At 29.6% G+C, this 21,315-nt stretch overlaps 1 protein-coding gene across 1 annotated transcript; it reads left to right on the forward strand.

The window, feature by feature from the left end:
• Positions 1-2,445: 2,445 nt before the first annotated feature.
• Cyp4g7 (cytochrome P450 monooxygenase CYP4G7) lies at positions 2,446-20,628 on the forward strand. The gene is made up of 12 exons (XM_076417522.1): positions 2,446-2,548; positions 9,447-9,633; positions 9,693-9,802; positions 12,950-13,040; positions 13,097-13,279; positions 14,309-14,378; positions 14,467-14,593; positions 14,655-14,823; positions 14,876-14,988; positions 16,852-17,092; positions 17,152-17,337; positions 20,373-20,628. The coding sequence occupies exons 1-12, from the start codon at positions 2,540-2,542 to the stop codon at positions 20,537-20,539; spliced, it is 1,653 nt and encodes a 550-aa protein (XP_076273637.1). The 5' UTR covers positions 2,446-2,539; the 3' UTR covers positions 20,540-20,628.
• Positions 20,629-21,315: the final 687 nt, after the last annotated feature.

A 21,315-nucleotide genomic window follows, 5' to 3' on the forward strand; every position in this document is an offset into this window, starting at 1 on the left:
CAATTATTTACCAAATTTTTGTATATTTGTTTATAAGAATAATGATGTGTAATATATATATATATATATATATATATATATATATATATATAAATATAAATATATATATATATATATATATATTTATATATATATATATATATATTTATATATATATATATATATATATATATATATATATATATATATATATATATAAATATATAAAGGAAAATGCCTGCAAGCAATCATGGAAAAAAGGATATTGTTGTAATTCATAAAACTACAGTTTATTCCATATTATCAAAAGGTAAAGAAATAAATATTATATAAACGGTTGAGACTTGTCTCTTAAAATCATTTTGAAGAGAATTTGTTGGGAGTCATCAAATTGTTCTCCCCAATTTGGAGAATTTGACACGGATTACTGGGGAATTTTATAATTTGGCACTGGCAACACTACTTACGGCGAACTAAAGTTTTGTTCAACACTACACCAACACTTTTAAGTTTATGATGCCAAGGAACTTAATGGGTTAGTTCTCAGTATTCACATACACATGATGGAGACTATTTTTCCTGGTATAAGAAGATGTACTGTGTTTTACTATTATTCACGCCTTATATATGAATGCCACAAATTCGTATTCACCTGAAAATGTCTAGCAACAGTTTAATCGTTTATACAACTATATCTTACCATATATAGTTAAAACCAAATTTGAACTAGCTAGCTTTTTTTCTGGCTTCTATTTTTCTTTAATGAGGTAAAAAAACATAAAAATTAAAACATGAATATATTCATTTTTAAAATTTATTCATCCTTGAATATTTTTGACCTATATGATTTAAATAGCAGTCATGTAGGTCATAATTTTCCAAATATTTCCAATGTGAATTCATTATTTCAGTTAATTATGGTGTTGTTACCAAACAAACCAATTAAAGATTGATATTATTGGTTTAAAGTCTACTAAAAACTTTAGCATTTTTTAAAAACTATAACCACCAAGAATTATTAACAACCGTGGTTAAATACCCCCCGATAATTGAGCGTTAGAAACAATAAGCTAATTAACAGTTACAATGTTACCAAACCTACATAACAAACATCGAGACAAATCAAATATCTTTAAAAAAAAATTGTACAGATAAAAGTTAACAATAAAAGTTAAGTAAAATAAGGCTATGTACAGATTAAAATTTGACTGTAAAATACAGACCGATTTTTTTAAGGAAATACACAAATTTGGGCAGAATTGGAGGCAAGAACACATCCTTCAATGATCTAGGTAAGTCAGGAATTCTTCTAACAGTTAATAAATTAACACTTCACCAAAACATGGGATACTGATATTGGTTTCTCACAATTCGGACAAAGAGGTCTCTCTGTTCGATTCTTTAGGAACGATTGGGTGAATTGGCAGTGACCAGTGAGTAGCCTGTTTAATTTTATTTACTAATTTCTACTCATTAAAGAGGTAGCAGGGGAAAAGAACTTCTTTTTAATGGGCCAAAGCTTGTTTTCCTTTTCCAGCAGGTCCCACTGAAGTTGCATTGGATTCTTATAAAATAAATTTATTAAACTATTTAAAGAAAGTGTGCTCAATCAAAGTTTAACTCTAAGAGTGTTGGAATCTCGTTCTATAAGTTATGTGTTTGGCAGATTAGGATGCATTATCATTACAGAAATTGTTGTGGAATATCTGTTTTTAGTAACGTTATACTCTTTAGTATTGTGATAACATATATGTAAATGTTGAAAACTCAATTATTGGGTTTATTCAATATTTTGTGGTATTATGATTTTTTTACAACAATTTAAAAACAACCAAAGGAAGTCGAAAACAATGAATTTATTGGACGAAAACTTCAAACTCTGAAAGGATTTATCAATTGATGAATCAACTGATTCCATTTTTTAACAGTTCCCAGCCACCTGTTGCAAGAGCTGTGAAAAAAATACACTGTTGCAGCTCAAATGGAAAATTCTGCGGCACTCAACGTGCTTATCAGACGAAGTGAGAAAATTAGTATTGAATGAAGCTAGCAACTTCAAGGAGAGGAAAATACAGAAAATGACTGAAAATATTTTTATTAATATATATTGTCACAACTTTTATGAGAAAATGCTCTATTAAAGTGAAAAAATGATCAGAATAAATACAAACACCTAATATTATGTATTATTTATTATATATAGACCGATTAAAAAATTAGAAAATATTATTAATGTATACAAATAACATATATAACAACATATGACCACAAAACATTCTAATAAATTTAGGCAATTTTTATTCTTACGAGTATATCGTAATTTTAGTTTCAACTCAGAAATCCTTTTGTATTTTGGAAACATCGACCAAAACAATACTTTGAATTCGAAAATAGATACGTCAATACATTATAGTCACGATATAAAAATGTATGAGAAGCAAATATAGAAAATTGTTTCTATTTGAATAATAATCAATTGTTTTAAGCAGTATATAAGCGACCGCCGATATAGTTCACTCGAACATAGACAGCATAGCCCACGTTTTTAAAGAGAATAACTATGATTGGGGTAAGTCGAACGTTGAGTTTAGTGCTTGTTTGTGTGTTTATGTTGTCAGTTAATTAATGATGTATACTTTTAATATTATGATCTAATTCGCCAAATCTTCAAGAATTTGTAGCAGGCATATTCATGTCATATTGGCGAAGGAACTTTTAAAAAAGGTTTATTCATTATTTTAACTTTATTATTATAATATTACTAGTCTACGAATTAATTTGAACTTTACCATGTAGTTCGTTGTCATTACTATGGATCCTCATGCTACAAGAAAATATTTTTTTTTAGTATCAGAACTGAAATTTGACATTATTTTAATTTATTTTACATTTAAATAGAAACATTATTTTTTAGACAATCATTCTATAACATACACTAAATCATTACTTATTGATAAGAGACCACAAATTAAATTCAGTTTTTAATACGATTTGTTATCTTAAGATATAATAATATACTGGTTAGTGATGCTATGGCGGAGGCACCAAAATAGTTACATATTATAATTAGTAACTCAATTTAAGATCTCAGGAGGACTTTATTATATCTCTTTGTGGAGATGTGCTTTATGAAATATTTTTATAATGTTTAAAATTATTTAAAAAATATTACAGCAATTTTTAATAAACAATATTTTTTATTATTCTTTACTCTATTGTATTCTGAATATGTCTATAATTGGACGTGTTCCGATATAATATAAATGTGATTTGTATATTCTATATTATATAAAATAACTATTACACAAATATATTTGAAACGTTTAAAGGGAACCTTCGCCAAATGGACAAGATTTTCAACAACTTAAAAAAGCATTTTAACAAGAGTAATAATTAAATAGACAAAATACGCTTGTAAAAATATGTATAAGTATTTATGAAAAACAGACAAAAGGGTTTTACTATAATATTATCACTATTTTGAAACATTGACAATAAAATATTAATATTGGTTAACCAATATATTAATCATAAAGGATTCCTGATAGATGGCGCCATGTTAGGTAATTATTAAGTATAAAAACCTAATGATTCGTAATAGAAATAATACTTTTTTCCCATGTTAATTAACATGTTTTTTCTTTAAAATAAACCTAATTACACAATATCGCAAATTAAAATTATTTGATTCGCTTGAGTACTACACCAATACTTTGAAATACTAGTGTTATATTAAACATATATATTATTTATATTTGATTTTCAAGTACTCTGAGTCATATTCCAATACTCTTGAGTTTTTCTGAAACACTTGTGTCATATTTAATGAATATGTTTAGTTTGTACATTTGACTTGCTCATTTTAACAGTGTAGTTTGTTAGTATAGTAATTAACATATGTACAACTCATTGTATATAAATAACAAATAATCTAACAGAAAGAAGCATAGAGATAAATGACTGGTAATATCATTTGTACCACATAGTGATGTAGATGTGTTATGATTGTTGTATATACTCTTTCACTCCATTTAATTTCTGTCTCTGCTGAGTCTTCTTGCTTTGACCAAGGTTTATCCACTATTCTCAAGTATTTTTCTTATTAATTCATCCTAAGTCGCTTAGATGGCTCACTTTCTGGTTCTTCCCCTACATTGCATCCCATTTTATTTTAAACTTTTCGGATATTGCATTATATTGCTTGTATCTTATTTTTATCTCTTTTTAACAATATCCACGGTTCGTAAACGAATGTTAGGACTGGACTGTAAATTATTAGTATACTTTCGTTTTAGTTTTGCTTAATATTTCCTTTCTATTAATGAGTTTACTATTTATACCAAGGTATAAATTCATGGTTTTCCAATTACTTTCGGTATCTATGCCCACAGACCTTTACTTGTTCTATTTTTACATCCTCTGTTTCGATATTTAATTCTTCTGGCTCCACCATCACCATGGGTTTTGGTTAGCTTTTATTTATTATCATTCCGTATTATTTTTTGTCTCTATTTTTTCCATATTTTTATATCCTATACTTACAGTAATCCAGCTTTACCTATTTGATATATCTTTATTATTAATTAATTATTATTCATTAATATTACAAATAGGGTTGGGCTCAAACTTCCGTCTTGTCTTAGTCCTTCTGGAATTTTGAAGGATAATGAATTCATGCTGCCTGCCATGATGCCTTTCGTATTTGTCTTGTATATTTCTTGAATTATTCTTGTAAATTTATTACTTACGCCTCATTGTTCTAATATAACCAATAGTATTTCCTTCTGCTTTTTTCCCAACTCATGAATGTTAGGTATTATAGTATAACTGTTTTCTATTGAACTTTTTCCACTTCTTTCAATTCTGTTAACGTATTATCAGCTGATTTTATGATTATTTTCAATTATTTACAATTATTATCTTAATGGCTATGCACAACAGAGTAATACCCTATAATTATCTTATAGTCTCTTTTATTTCTCTTTTTATGTATGCGAACATTAAGTGTTATTTGCCAATGCTGCGATACTTATTCCGATTCCCATACACCTAATGATTCAGTACTATCTTATCTTGACTCAATGCCTTTTATAATTTCCAAGTGAAACTTGTAATTTATTGCATCAAATATATATATATATATATATATATGTATATATATATGTATATATATATATATATATATATATATATATATATGTATATATGTATGTATATATGTATATATATATATATATATATATATATATATATATATATATATATATATGTACTCACTTGCCTGCTAGAATTCTGGAAAGTAGACAACTTTATTTGAATTAAAGTGAAATTAATTTTGGACTTACTAACTGTTAAAGCAAACATTTAATTTAGATTATTTATTAAAGACTAAAATGGAAAATCATTGAAAAATAACGTGGCAATTATTATACAACAGTTTGTAATATTTTATTTTTTCTTAACACCTTTGTTCAGCTTTTTTTGTTTTTCCTGTAAGTTGTCAATTCAAACACAATCATCATATTATATGCCCATAGAGATAAAACTCAATGCGAAACGAGAGTACAACTTGGAATAAAGATAATAAAGAAAAATGCCCATTGTATATTTCTCCTTTGATCAAACACGAAAATCTTTTTAAAGGAAGAAATATAACAGGCGTTACATTGCTTTGCAATTGAGTTTCAAAATATTATTTCTTTTCTGCGGGTTGGATATATATATATATATATATATATATATATAATATACGTGTCCCATTTATTAATATTACCCCGTTATGTTGTGAAAGAAAATAATGTGGCGAAATAATTTTGCGGTATGTTTACGTATTGTCTTATTTTCGAGAAAAAACCTAGCTGAAAATAATTATCTTTTTGGAGGAAACCTCAACGGGCTTTTTATACGACAAAAACTATAAAACCTCGATTCATTTCAATTTATTTTGTGGGAGAGAATTAATTTTATTTGTCTCTCATTTCATTCCATTCGGCTTTTTATATATTTAACCAGATATTAAATCCTTGAATAAATAAATAATATATCTTAAAATCGAAATTTTATTATTAAATTAAAGTTTTTTTTAATTACTTTAAACATATTTTTTTGTTTAATTTATGCATTAATTTCAATACAACCCATTTAGAATGAACGTTAAAACGAACGAAGGAAGAAAAAATTAAACGCACTAGTGTCTGATACACAAAAATCTTAATTAACGTTGACAGATTGCTTAATAATTGCTTGTGTTCTTGATGCACCACAATCCTTTAGAATCTAGATGACTCTGAACTAGATCTTGGAGTTAGGGCGATTGAATGTTTTGAAAGAGGACGTCGACCATGTAACGACCATAAAAAGTACAGTTGAAGCAAAAACTTGGCTTCATTCCGAGTTTCCGAATACTGCCTCAGGAAAATCAACCATCAAGGATTGGTATGCTAAGTTTAGAAGTGTTGGAATGACGGTGAACGCAGTGGATGCTCAAAAGAGGTTGTTACCGACGAAAAATCCACAAAATGATTTTGAATAACCACAAATTGAAATTCAATGAAATAGCAGACACTCTAAATATATCAACTGAACGTGTACATCATATCATTCACTAATATTAGGGTATGAGGAAGCTCTGTACAAAGTGGGTGCCGTGTGAGCTCACTTTTGGCCAAAAACAATGACGAGTTGATGATTCGGAGGAGTGTTTGAAGATGATCAAACGTAATAAACCCTAATAAGCCAGTTTTTGCGTCGATATATGACAATGGATGAAACATGGCTTCACCATTTCACTCCGAATACGTGTCCCATTTATTAATATTACCCCGTTATGTTGTGAAAGAAAATAATGTGGCGAAATAATTTGCGGTATGTTTACGTATTATCTTATTTTCGAGAAAAAACCTGGCTGAAAATAATTATCTTTTTGGAGGAAACCTCAACGGGCGGCAAAAACTATAAAACCACGATTCGTTTCAATTTATTTTGTAGGGGAGAATTAATTTTGTTTGTCTCTCATTTCACACCATTCGCCTTTTTATGTATTTAACAAAATATAGAATACTTGAATAAATAAATAATATATTTTAAAATCGAAATTTTATTATTAAAGTTTTTTTAAATTGTAACAGATTTTGATGTCCAATTTATGTTTCAATGGAACCCATTTAGAATGAACGTTATCATGTATTGTGTTTTAACAATGTTATTTAGTATTTATTCGATGTCACACAATTACCTTTCTACGACATGCACACCCGAAGTATGCATCACTGTTTTGGATATAAATCATGATTGATCGACATTATTTTTCAATTTTTAACCACAAGGGTATTTTGATATTGAAAACAACAAGACCATTTTGTTTTTGTATATCTATGCTATTTTAAAATACAAGAGTTTTATGATAAGTGTGTGGCCTCGTTATAAAATACAATGAAAATATATATATTTTGTGCAGGCCTATGTTACGTTATATCCACTTTTTAGATAATACTAGTATTTACGTATTATCTTGATGAAATAATGTTTTTATATCATAAATTAAAATAATGGTTTTTGTTTCATACTATTTAGTGTAAATTTTTATACCTATATTTATAAAATAATATAGACTTAATTTACTAGTGAGTAACTCCGTACTAAATTATCCTATAAATATTGCTGCTATTCCTCCATAATAGAAAATTTTTAAAAACACTGGCAATAATAATAATAATTTAGTAAAAATAATAAATTAGGCTTTATAATTTAATTAATTTTTGAAAATATTTTAAAGAATCATTTAATATCGCCAGATACAGGAAAATTTTTTAGAAGAATATATCTTGAAATTGTTTCCAATATTTAGTAGTTACTTTTCAATATTGTTGGAGTCAAACGAGATCTTAAATATACCTAAGTCACTGTTACTTTCTTGTTTCTGTTTATAGCTTTCGTTGCATGAACTATGTATTTGCTTGAGATATCAACGATAATCAACAATCAACCATGCACATGGTATATTTATTACATATTTTCAACAAACATGATTATTTTTTATTGATATATAAATAAAATAGAATATAGATTAATGATATAATTCGTATTACGTTAATAATTTTTAAGGAATTATTAAGAAAGAAAGACACAATTAAGAAAGGAAAATAAGTCATATATATGGCAAAACATGCTTATATCCTCACCATTACAGTTTAAAGACATTAACATCTTTGAAATTATATTCTAACAGTCATCGCATAGAATTACAAGATATCTAGAAGCAATAATCGTTTTTGTAATATTTTGAGGACTTATTTGATCAACTATACTAATTAATAATATCAACTACACTACATGCAACTCTTTTAAGTAGCTAGGACTCACCGAGGGACGAAAAATTTTAAAAGATCCACAAAATGATTTTGAATGACCATAAATTGAAACTGAATGAAATAGCAGACACTCTAAAGATATCAACTGAACGTGTACATCATCATCCACGAATATTAGGATATGAGAAAGCTCTTTGCAAAGTGGATGCCGTGCGAGCTCACTTTTGGCCAAAAACAATGACGAGTTGATGATTCGGGGCAGTGTTTGAAGATGATCAAGCGTAATAAACCGTAATAAGCGAGGTTTTGCGTCGATATATGATAATGGATGAAACATGGCTCCATCATTTGAGTCCGAAGTCCAATCGAGAGTCATCCGAATGGACTGCACACGAAGAACCCGCTCCAAAGCGCGGGAAAACGCAACAGTAGGCTGAAAAGGTTACGGCGTCTATATTTTGGGATGCGCATAGAATAATTTTCATTGACTACCTTGAAAATTTTGAAGCAAAGGACAATTCGTACTACAAAAATGGTATCGAAAAGTTGTAGGGTCGCTATTATCAGTGTATCACCCTTGAAGGGTATTATGTTGAATAAAAAACTAATTTTGCCAAAATAAATGTATTTTACTACGGTAGATATGCGGACTTTTCAATTGATCTGTTAAATATAAAGCAATACGGTGGCAAACGCACTGCTGGTTTTGAAACAGTCCAAATTCAAATATACCGGTTTATTAAAATTTGAGATGTCACGTTAACTGTGTCGAAAAAAGCAGTTTGAGAAAAAAACGTATAAAGTTTCGTGTTTAGATGCCGCGTCAGTAAAACAGCTCTATTTCCTAAAATTATTTAAATTTTGAAAAATTCACTTAAGAGCATATTTCTAATGGATTAAGCTTTAAGAATATGAAATTTTTTGTTATAAACTGGCCCCAATAATCCCATTCCCTTATGAGTTTTAAAAAATAACGTGGTTCTAAAGTTGATTTTCTTCTGTGTCTTGAGTTACTAAACAGAAATCGTAACAAAAACAGTATTTAACATTCAAATAATATTAAATAACAAAAAGTTTATCTAAACATGTTAGAATAAGGCATATTAATAAATCTCCGATAACCCTTTCCAAACCTCTAAACCAAAGTTTATTTATTAGGCGCTTGAGGCTGTCTCGACTTCACCAATTGTTCTTCCGAACTTTTACATCACTATCCTGCTAGGAGTGACGTTGGTCGTTGCTTCGCTTTATTTATGGGCTCAATCGCTGCGACAGGCCAAATTGACGAGCAATGTTCCCGAACTTCCAGGCCGGACGCTGTTATCCACAGCGTTAAATCCAAGCGGTGAGTAATCCATCGTTAATATAAATAGTAAAAATTCACTGTTTTTATGACTCGTTTAGATTTCCTGAAGAAAATGCTTGAGGCTATACATGATTTGAAATGTGATGTGGGAAAATTCGGGATGGGTCCCTATTTCTTCATGGGACTGAAAGATCCTGTGGATGTAGAGGTAGGTAGTTAAGTCCTATTTGGACTTACATCTTCACCAACTTAATAAGGTAATAACACAAAGTTGCTGGCAGTATTCTATAATTGACTGTGTTTGATGTGTAGTCAAACATGTTGCCTGTGATCTTGATGAGAATACTACTTTTCTTTTAATTTGTTTTGCTCTATCTAATGAGGCAACAAATGTATATTCACTGAGTCGCTGGCTCTGATTTGTCAGCAATTACATCATTTCAAGAAGGATCATTGTACTCGTTGGTCGACGATTAGCTAGAGAATATTCAAGGTTTATAATATTGATTAAAATAAAGAATTCTAATTTTTTTAAGATAACATAATTTATTCTTTTTATTTATACTTAGACCAATTAAGTAGCAGGACATCAAAATTAGAATTATGTATTTACTATCTTGAAATTAAATAACATTAAGTTCTAACATTTCAATATATACAAGTTTACATAATTTGGCTCGTTCTAATTATCTGCACATCGTACAGTAACCAAATTGGATAAGTTCGTGGGTTTATTTGATTTTGAGATCATCTCCAAATAATAAGCAACTATTTGTTTATTGCATTATTCTTTTATCAGAGAACACCAACAGTGGGCGAAGCTCCTATCCATTTCTGGCAATCTCTAGCTGAGATTAAGGATATTTTCAGCTCCGCGTGCTGTTGTCAGTGCCAGCTGGTTTGTCGGGTGGTTAAGCCACCTCTGATTTCTGTTCAGATCCTCATTGTTTCATATTGAGATCTAAATACATGTACTCGTACATACATGGTCGTGTTTTGAGAAATAATGAGTATATTCTTTAATGCTTTGCTCTGATATTTTTCAAAGATTTCAATATTACTGTTATTTCCCCAGAGTTGAATGTCATATTGCCAGATTGACTTAATGATTGATTTTTATACCATCTCTTTACACTCATTGACCAAATGAGAGTGACGACCACCTAAGTCCTGTATATCTAAATAAGTGGTAATAGATAAATAGAATATATTCCTATTAACCAACATTATATTGCCAATTTAGTCTACTAATTAAAATGCTTAAAATATATTTAAAGCAATGTAAACACCAATAAAACTTGCAATTATAATTTATCATGTTCGAGTATGTATATGTTCTTCGTCAGCTTCTAATTAATATAATTTGTTATCTATTTTATACAGGCATATTAGAATAACTGAAACTTACGTTACTTGAAGTTCAATTGAACTGCACTCAGCACGAAACACGAAAAGGCTTTTAAAAGAGTACGTCTAAAGTTAAAACGTTTCGTTTAAACGGTTTTTAGGTGTTTTGAGTATCTAGGTAATTGGTGGTCATTGTTTACTATCCATTGTCGGATTTACTCTATAACGGGCTTAGTTTCTATTAACAAAATTGTTTTAATGTATAGATAGCTGGAACTTTTATTATTTTAAGTTCTAAACATGTGGTATTCTGTTTAATAGAAATAACAATTAATTTAGGTAATATTATAATATATTACTTTAACTCTGTAACTATCTAAATTCAGCAGGTCTTCTCTGTGATACAGTCTGTTATTTATTGTTAAAAGGACGAATAAGAATCTTCTAAAAAATATTTGTATACTTATAATTAAGAAATTACATCCAATTAAGTTATTGTGAAAGTACAAAAAATTAATTTAATATAGCATTTCACGTAGAATTAACTTCGTTTTTCAAAACCTGATAGTAAATAGTAATAAAGTAAATAGCATAAAAATAAGAAAATAGTAATGTAAATCTAATCGTCTTGTCAATCAATCAATATCTTACATCTTAGATCAAATTATGCGTATATTCCTACTAACCAGAACAGTTCTTTTATTTTGAGCCGGATCTGTTTAGAGTTTTCTCTAGTGAGATGTTCCCAATATAAGCTATAATCCAAATTGATGTTGATGGTATTTCGTTGATTATATTTGAGAAAGTGGTCACCCAACGAGTTATGTAATTTGGTTTAAGTGATTTCATCGCAATTCAAAATCGACATAGACAGATTTCCAGCAATTTAGTAGTATTTTTTAGTCTCAGTCCATTTAAAGATTTTTCTAGATATATATGTATATATATTTTATCATAATGACTGTATCATTATAAAATATAGCAAATACTGTTTCTTTTATTATAGAGTAGAAACAAGAGGTCCTAAGCCCATCTGGTTTTGTTGGTTTATCAGGTTTATTAAACATTATTATTTGTGAAACTTTAAAACATATCGGAACATACTCCACAAGGAACTCTTTCGTCAATTCCAGAGATACTTTGTAGGATAGAGATTGTTGTCAATTTCCGAAGCGACTTTCACTGGAAATGTTGAATATATAAGCTTTTTTGTAGCAATTTTGATTCATTAAATTGTTTTTATATAAACCTTGCAAAATACTATAATTATTCAAATTTTAAGTAAATCTATCGTATACTTTTCCAATTTTGTTGACACTATCAACTCTATAATAATAAGTGTTTTCATAAATTCATAACTTTCTATAATTACAATGTAAATATTGCAAAATATAACTGAAATTGAATCCCATAGGATTAAATCTTTTTGAAAAACTCTTCTTATATTATGATACGTAATATCATATATGATACATATGATAGATAAGTATAAAGAGTATAAAATGTATAAGGAGCAAGAAATTCATGTTCGAGAATTATCATTATGAAAATAAAAAAATTGATTCAATCCGAAATCGTATTACTAATTCATATGGTTAAATGACGTATGCAATTCAATATTCCTCGGTAACAGTTTGGCTCGGTTGACACTTGACATCCCAACGCGACAATGTTTACGTCTTATCCTTTTTAGATCGTAACAATAAGTCTATAAATATCGGTAGTGTAATAAACAAGTGATATTTTTAACACCGAAAGTCCGGAAGAACATATCCGAATCAATATTTTCATTATATCACATCGATGACAATGAAAAACCCTTCGTCAGATAAAATGACTGATAGACATTTCAGCAAAAATCAATCAAATATTCGACTCTATTGTTCGGATATTACGTTACGGAAAGGAAATAGGTTTTCATTAAATTTACATGTTTTGCATATGCGAACTGTCCTCTTTAGACTTTGTATCCCGATATTTTTTATAGAAACTATGCCTCTTTGTTTAGCTTATTCTGGGTAGCCAGGAGCACTTGGAAAAATCGAGGGAGTACGGCTTGTTCGAACCATGGCTAGGAGATGGTCTCTTAATCAGCAAAGGTGCACATAAAGGAAGTGAAAATTTTCGGAAATTTTAATAAAGGAAGAGTTTTTAGGCGAAAAATGGAGGACCCACAGAAAGATGATCGCCCCAACTTTCCACTCATCCATATTGAAGTCCTTCTTCCCTGTTTTCAACAAGAATGCCAACAGGTTGCTGGAGAAATTGGAGAAAGAGAAAAACAAAATTTTTGACGTGCATGATTACATGAGTGGTGCTACCGTGGATACCCTTCTAGGTAAAGAAAACATCTGTCTTTAAATTTATTACATTTATAGTTGAGCAAATCTCGAAATTCCTTCATTTGCAAATAAAAATGTTTCTTTGGATGCATACTTTACTGATCAACTCTTCAGTAAGTTTTCAGTCATTATAAGAAGTTATACATTTAGTATGTATATTCATTACATGCTCAAAGTAGCAAGAACTCCTCAATGGTGTTAAATGTATTTAGTTTTGTGCAGTAAATATAACATTTTCAAGGTTTGCTTTGTTACATTGTTTTGTTTAAACAAATTATCAACTCAGGTACAAGAAATGCTTGCTGAAAATAACAAGCAAAAACATTTTAGATGATGATTTAGATGATTAGATAGATATATCTCCAGGAAAACTTATGTTAGATAGTATTTGAAATTACGAAATTATTTGAAGTTGATTATAACCGTTTAAACGTTTGAAATCTTCAGGCTTCAGCCTAACTTAATCAGCTTAATTGATCTTGAAGAATAGGAAACCATAGATGTAATAAATGTCTTTGGAAAATGAGGAATTAAATGCTCTAGTGGATAAAGACTCAATATAACCTCAAATAACTCTCAATCAAGCTATTATATGCTAGTGTCAAATGAAAACTTTAAAAACTTGGAAAGAATACAACTTGGATGCAATTCCCAATTTACAGGGCCACAAGAAAGAATATTTTCATTCATATATATATAAAACTAAGAAAAATTCCTATAATATATCTGTGTAACTAGTGGGCCAGTGTATCAGCTCCAGAATTAGTGGAATGCTACAACCAACAAGTCAACACATTTTGTAAGAAAAGTCCATTAACTGGGCCAAACCATACTGGTTTGTTTCCCAGATTTACACTTATTTAATTACCATTTGGTCTGGTTAATGCAGCACATCTTACCGATAAAATTTTACATATGAAAAAAATGTGTGAATTTATCCTTCCGAACTGAAATTCAGGTGTTAAGATAAGAAAAGTTAAATGATTGTAAGCATAGACTTTGAATTTGATAACCGTATTTTTCAGAGACTGCCATGGGCGTTGAAAAGACAAACAAGGACAATACTGGGTTTGAGTATGCCAAAGCTGTTATGGAGTAAGTTCTACATATCCATGAATATATATATATATATATATATATATATATATATATATATATATTCAAAACAATATATTTTTTTCAGTATGTGTAATATCTTGCATCAAAGACATTACAAAATCTGGCTGAGGCCCGATTTTCTCTTTAAATGGACGAAAATGGCTGCCGAACAATCAAAACTATTAGACCTTATTCACAGCTTAACTAGAGAAGTATGTAGTTATAATCGAGTCGTAACGGGTATATAATGTATTTACCGTTATCCTGTTAAAGGTAATTAAACGTAAGAAGGTCGACTATTTCGAAAGGGAATCTAAGGGGGAGAAGAGCTTGTACAAGGAGGCTGTGCGCGCTGAAAATAAGGCCTCGAAGAAAAACGCCAAGACTGAAAATATTTCTTATATCCATGACGATTTGGAAGATATTGAAGAAAATGATATAGGTATAAAAATGTCTGTTTTATATTCATATAATAATATTTTATTTGTTAATAGGAGAAAAGAAGAGGTTGGCATTCCTCGACTTTATGATTGAAGCTAGTAAGACGGCCGGTAACAACCTCACCGATGAGGAAATCAAGGAGGAAGTTGACACAATTATGTTTGAGGTAATTCGGATGGATATATTTAAATGAATCTATAACGAATGCAAAGTTATTTATATATTTTCTGTGATTGTTCTTATTATCCTCATTTCGTTAAAGCGTCCCATCTATCCTAGCTGGCTTATTAATTTGGCTTCCCATTTTCTCTAGAGATCTCCATATGGTTGTTCGCATGTAGCTGTATTTGGATACATGTTCTATTAATATGTTGTTTAGTTCCAGTTTGCATGAACGCGGTTCTCTGGAAATAACCATGATTTTTGTTTTAGGGGTTAATATTTCCAGTTTTTCCGAAAGGCTTGTTGATCCTTGTTCATTGTAATGTTGCTGTTGTTGTAATGTATCCAACAAGGATATTCTTCGGTAGTTTTTTTAATTTAAACAACGGCATGGTGATGCTGTTTTTCCATCTCTTTGGTGTTACCCTTTCTCTCAGTATCTGGTTGTATAGGACAGCAAGTTGTCCGGTTAGCTTGACTCCACCATACTTCAGAAATTCATTGACGATGTTATCTGATCCTGGAGATTTTTTAATTTGTTTCATTTCAGATATTATCACTATCAGTAAATCAAACCTTTCCATTGTTCGTAAATAGCCGCAACCTACATACATTTACAAAGCATTGAAATCTGCGTTTCTGGATTTTATCATCAAATGTTCACTGATACGCACCATAATCGGTGATAAAAATGTTGAGAATAACTCTTTACGATGTAGTTAATCAATGAAGAAAAATATTTATAAACCTGCTATTGTAAATTTCGGAAAAATCTAAACCAAATCCAGGAGTTTAAGTACTTCATATCAGTAATATAGAAAGAGATAGTGGTATCTATAAGTGAAGTAACTGGTAATTAAATATGCCAAGTTGTAGAAGCTTTCGCTTCTCTAAGATGGTTCATGTGGAGGACACAAATCAAATGCTATTACTGCAAAGCAAAGAATTCCAGAATTATTGTACTGATCAATCGCATTTTGATTGATTGATTTAGCAGCAGCATCAAATCTAACGACTCCAATGCTAAAAAATGGATAAAACCATTGCATATTTGCATGATGATTATACTTGGTGACTATGGTATTACTCACCACTACAACTACCCGCACTTGGTGAATTAACATAGAAACGTCCTTGAATCAAAATATCAGCAGCTGTCTTTGATATAGGTTTTAGGACGAACCTCCTTTCTGTTCATTTACTCTCATTTTGAGTAAATGTAAATTAATTTTAATTGCTTCGCTATTCCAAATTTGAATCCAGACAACTTTTTATTATAAAGTTGCCAAAATGAACACATTTGAATTTTTATAAATATGTAATGAGTCAGTTTCCATTAAATGAAAAACGTGTGAAATAAAGATCAAATCAATTGGTAGTCAACATGTCGCATTTGAATGGTTAAAAGTCCTATATTCAGTATCAAGTTGTTCTGTATTTCCTAATATTAATGTACCTCGTATTATAAATTAAAAAACCACAGAAAAAATAAGTATTACATATAATTTGATAAAACTGTATCTAAATTGAAAATGGAAACCGAATTACTATTTATTATCTCAATAATATACTCGAAAATAAGGCTTAATGAGGTAATGCCACAAAATTGTATGCCTTGATGAAAATTGCCGAATTTTCCCTTATTCAAAAAACTGGATACAATTTGAAAGCTAAATGAATAAACATCTTATACATATTTTTTTGTAACATTTAAATTGTTCACTAAAAAAGGTTAACTAAATGAAATATACAGTAAATGCTAAAAAAGAAGAAAGACGAATATATTTTTTTTGCATTAGCATATTTGTAGCCTAAAAGAACAAAATAATTTCACTCTATAATAGAAATATACATAAATATATTCCAGGGACATGATACTACGGCAGCTGCATCTAGTTTCGTGCTTTGTCTGTTGGGAATACATAAAGACATACAACAAACCTGTATAAATGAGTTAAAAGAAATTTTCCACGATAGTTGGGAGAGGCCAATCACTTTTAACGACACATTGCAAATGAAATATCTTGAACGAGTAATCATGGAAACTCTGAGAATGTACCCTCCAGTGCCACTAATTTCAAGAAAAGTAAACCGGGATGTTAAGTTAGGTAATTGAGAAATTCCCGAAGATTAATTAACAGAATTGACAAAATTCACACTGTTGCAGCCTCAAACAACTACATCATACCAAGCGGTACAACCGTAGTTGTATCACAATTCATGACCCACAGACACCCCAGATATTGGAAAAATCCCGATGTCTTTAATCCAGATAACTTCCTACCAGAAAACTGCCAAAACAGACACTACTATGCCTATTTTCCATTCAGTGCTGGACCTAGAAGTTGTGTGGGTAAGTTATTAGGTGGTTATTGAATATATTCTAATTATTTATTAAGAAAAATTCGAACAATATATATTTTCCATAATTTTTTACAATTTTTTTCGTATCAATGGAAGGAAACATGATGATACCATGATGACTTTGCATCTGGAATTCACTACTGTTGGTCTTTGTTGCAACGATTCGTCATTAAATTTGAACAAGTGACGTTGGTTGACATCTGTAGTAAAAGTTTCACTCGATTTTAATAGCTTGTAATACACTAAACTTAGCTGATCGTACCATATACACAGCAAAACTTTATGGCCTCGACTATTCCGCTAAGGTGTCCATAGGGATGGATTTTCTCGACTAACCCATCACGTTTTACATCTAGGATTGTTGCAGTAAATCCACTTTTCATCTCCAATCAGAATTCTTTACAGCAAACTCTTTTTTGCCCGGATAGCAATGACAAAATGTATATTAAATAAATTATTGTGGTAATAGTTACCATGTTTTAAATATTTCTAAGTTTGGAAACAGTTAATTCGTTAACTTCTAAGTACTCTAAAAGTTCTTGTATCTTTGAACTTTTTGATTCTTCAGATCATTCTTTGTCATTGAGGTCACTGTATCGCTGATGAGAATACCTGCAAGTCCTCTATATCAAAATTTTAAATAATGTTTAAAAATAAATTTGGAGCAAATCCATTTGTAAAGATTTCACGCCATCCAATAAATAGGATACAGAAAAGGTTTCACGTCTGGAAGAGGGACGAAGATAATTTATATTTAGCACACTTTAAGCCTAAACTTAACGATGCAATTAAAAAAGACCTTTGCAATTACTTATCTCAGCTGGGATAAATGCCCTTCCTTTAATAAAAGATATTTTCTCGCCAGTCTTTTTATATTATTCAGAAAGAATATTGTATTTTATTCGCAGGAAAATATGGATCTGATCGTGGAGATCTGACGTAGATTTTTAAACATTTTTTCAATACAATATTTCATAAATAAAAATACATACCTACGAAATATCGATTTACTATCTTCCACAAACAGACGTATCTGTAGCTGCTGTAATGGTATCACGCAGATGGGGGAGATTCTCCCATCGATTTTCATACGGCAAAAGGTAAAATTACGTATGGTGAAATATATTTTTATGTCTATATTAGGATAGGTTATTTGAGCTCTTTCAATATAATAACTTGAGTCAAAGAACGGCAAATAGAACAATAATAGTACTGATCATTCAAGTGTAAAACGTGACCTTTAACGCGAAAGATAATATCCATTTATTAAAAGTTATAGCATATATATAATAGGACGAACTAGTTGTAAAAGTTGTTTTATATGAGCAAGTATCATCACAATATCAATAACTATGTGGACTACATAAACTAGTCTGGTTTTTGTAAAAATATTGAATCATATATAGAGGGATAGATAAAGTAACAAGAAAACTTGACCAATATACAATATTTATTTGATAATAAGGTGTTGAGCCACCATCTTCTTTTAAAACAGCTCCAAGTCTTGTTGGAATGGTTTCCAATGGATCATTATTCCATTCTTGTACCAAAACCTTCCATAAATGATTCAGTAATATTAGAGATGCTTATTCCTTACTATTTGATCTAAAGCTTCAAATCATAGTATTTTTTAAAATTTTTAATATACCAGTTTGTTGAAATTTATGAGCTATACAAATGATAAGGTCTTCAGTAGGACATAATTAATTTCTATCACTTTTCTGTCTATTAAGTTTAGTTTTATAATAATTGAACAATTAAAAAAACCACGAGTTGTGTTTTATGTCTTTATAAATATCATACGTTTGTTTCGTTAATATAGGGCCAGTCCTAAGCAAATTTGCACCATATGTTATTCATCCAAGAGTTAAAATAATACCCAATTTAGACGACCTTTTACTACAGTAAATGGTAACAAGAAAACCTCATTATACTTTACATATTTTCTTCAATTAGATTTCTTAGATTTTAATAATATTTTACTGATAGAAACTTTAATAATCACCTAAAATATTTTAAAACAATTTTCTATTTTTAGTTTCCATTAAAACTACCCTAGACCCTTTCCAAACAAATTTCTGACAAACCGAATTCCATATTGAACTAACTCATCCCTTGCCAATCAAACTCGGGAACAACCCGGAAAGCACAGTTTTCTAAAAATAAGACCCAGTCCTGGATTCCCGATTAGTATTCAGCCTGTTGTTTTACTTCATTGTCACATTGACGCATGTTTTATTCTCTCCTAATGACTTTTTGTTATACTGCAAATATTTTTAATAGGCATTTGATACCTTAAATTTGGTTTAGAAAGAAATTGCTTTATGGTGCATTAAAGTTCCTTCATAAAAAGTTATATTTTCGCATATAATCTCAAAAACTCTAGTTTTAACATATTGTTTTTAATTATTTCTAATTATAATAAACTATTACATCTAAATCAGTAACTAGTCAGTTAGAAAGTGTTGAGATTTTTTTGAAAAATATACCGGTTTTTCATTTAGTATTATAGACTATTTCGCTGTGTACACATGCTAATCATTTAACTCTCAAATTTGTATTCTCTGCACTCATTTCTATTGATGTATAAAGTTAAGGAATGCTATTTTGCTGAAAGCCAAGCTGAAATACCGAAAAGTCTACAAAACTTAGGGTATTGTTATTCTATCATATCCGGATTATCATTAAGAGACCATCGCAGAAGACATCCGGTCTTACCCAGCTTGGTTACCGCCGTGACTGGGACGGTTATTCCTTGTCTGATTTTTAACTGTTGTCTATAAAACTATGTACAGTTACAATCACAAACATAAAGTACATATGTGCTCCAACAGAAGGAGATTTCTTTGAAAGAATTTGAGGCCGAAGAAGAATATTTGATCGATACTTCGTCAAATGATATAAAATTAAATGTAAAATCTAAAGATCTATATTATCAAAAGATTTGCTTTTTTAATATTCCACTAAAAATATCGGAAATATTTCATCTGATAGTAATATATATAACACAATTATATATTTCAGGACGTAAATATGCCATGCTGAAACTGAAGGTGATAATTGCCAGTGTCCTGAGGAAGTATCAGATAACGTCCCCTAAGGCAGAATCCGAGTTCAGTCTGCAAGCTGATATCATTCTGAAGCGTACAGATGGATTTAACATTAAAATTGAAGATCGAGTTTTCGCTTAACAAATAGAAAGTACATAGTGTATTATAAATAGTCTATGTTTAGGAACATTTTATTGTAAAAAGTGGAATAAATGTTATGTTGTAAGCAATCGAAGTTTAGTTTTATTTTAATTCATTCTAATCTTTCATTATAACAGTATTGGTCATTCGAGTGTAAAACATGGCCTTTAATGCAAAGATAATATCCATTTATCCTACTATATATATATATATATATATATATATATATATATATATATATATATATATATATATATATATATATATATAGTAGGACGAACTAGATGTAAAAGTTGTTTTATATGATTTAATTTCGTTATTAATTTCACTGTCATCACAGTATGACAGTAACTTGATGCACTACCCAAACTGACCTGGATTTTACAATAACATTGGATGTGAGGCAGGGTTTGGTCAACATAACATTTGGCCAATATATAATATTTATTCGTTAGCGAGATGTTGAGCCAACATTGTCCCCATTGGGTACCAAAACATCCGATAAATGCTTGAGATAATCGTTATACTTATAAATTGCTTTTTAATTTAATCAACCAGTTTGTTGGAATTTATGAGCAATCCAATTGATAATGCCTTTAGAAGGATAATTATTAATTTCATTTTCATCATTAATTAATCATTAATCATTTTTCTGTCTATTAGGTTCAGTTTCATAATAATTCAACAATTAAAAAAAAGAGTTATGTTTTACTTCTTACATTTGTAATATAATAATTATAAATATCATACATTTGTTCTGCTAAAAGAGAGCTAGA

This window comes from Rhynchophorus ferrugineus, unplaced genomic scaffold, assembly GCF_030347505.1.
Source record: "Rhynchophorus ferrugineus isolate W39M unplaced genomic scaffold, kcgeb_rfMv2 rfM11, whole genome shotgun sequence".
In the NCBI taxonomy this organism is placed as follows: Eukaryota; Metazoa; Arthropoda; class Insecta; order Coleoptera; family Curculionidae; genus Rhynchophorus; species Rhynchophorus ferrugineus.

Bases quoted from the DNA above. Each gene is read 5' to 3' on its own strand.
- Cyp4g7 (XM_076417522.1), top strand. The intron at 14,379-14,466 runs GTAAGTTCTACA...TATTTTTTTCAG, and splicing joins TATGCCAAAGCTGTTATGGA to TATGTGTAATATCTTGCATC. The intron at 17,338-20,372 runs GTAAGTTATTAG...TATATATTTCAG, and splicing joins TGGACCTAGAAGTTGTGTGG to GACGTAAATATGCCATGCTG.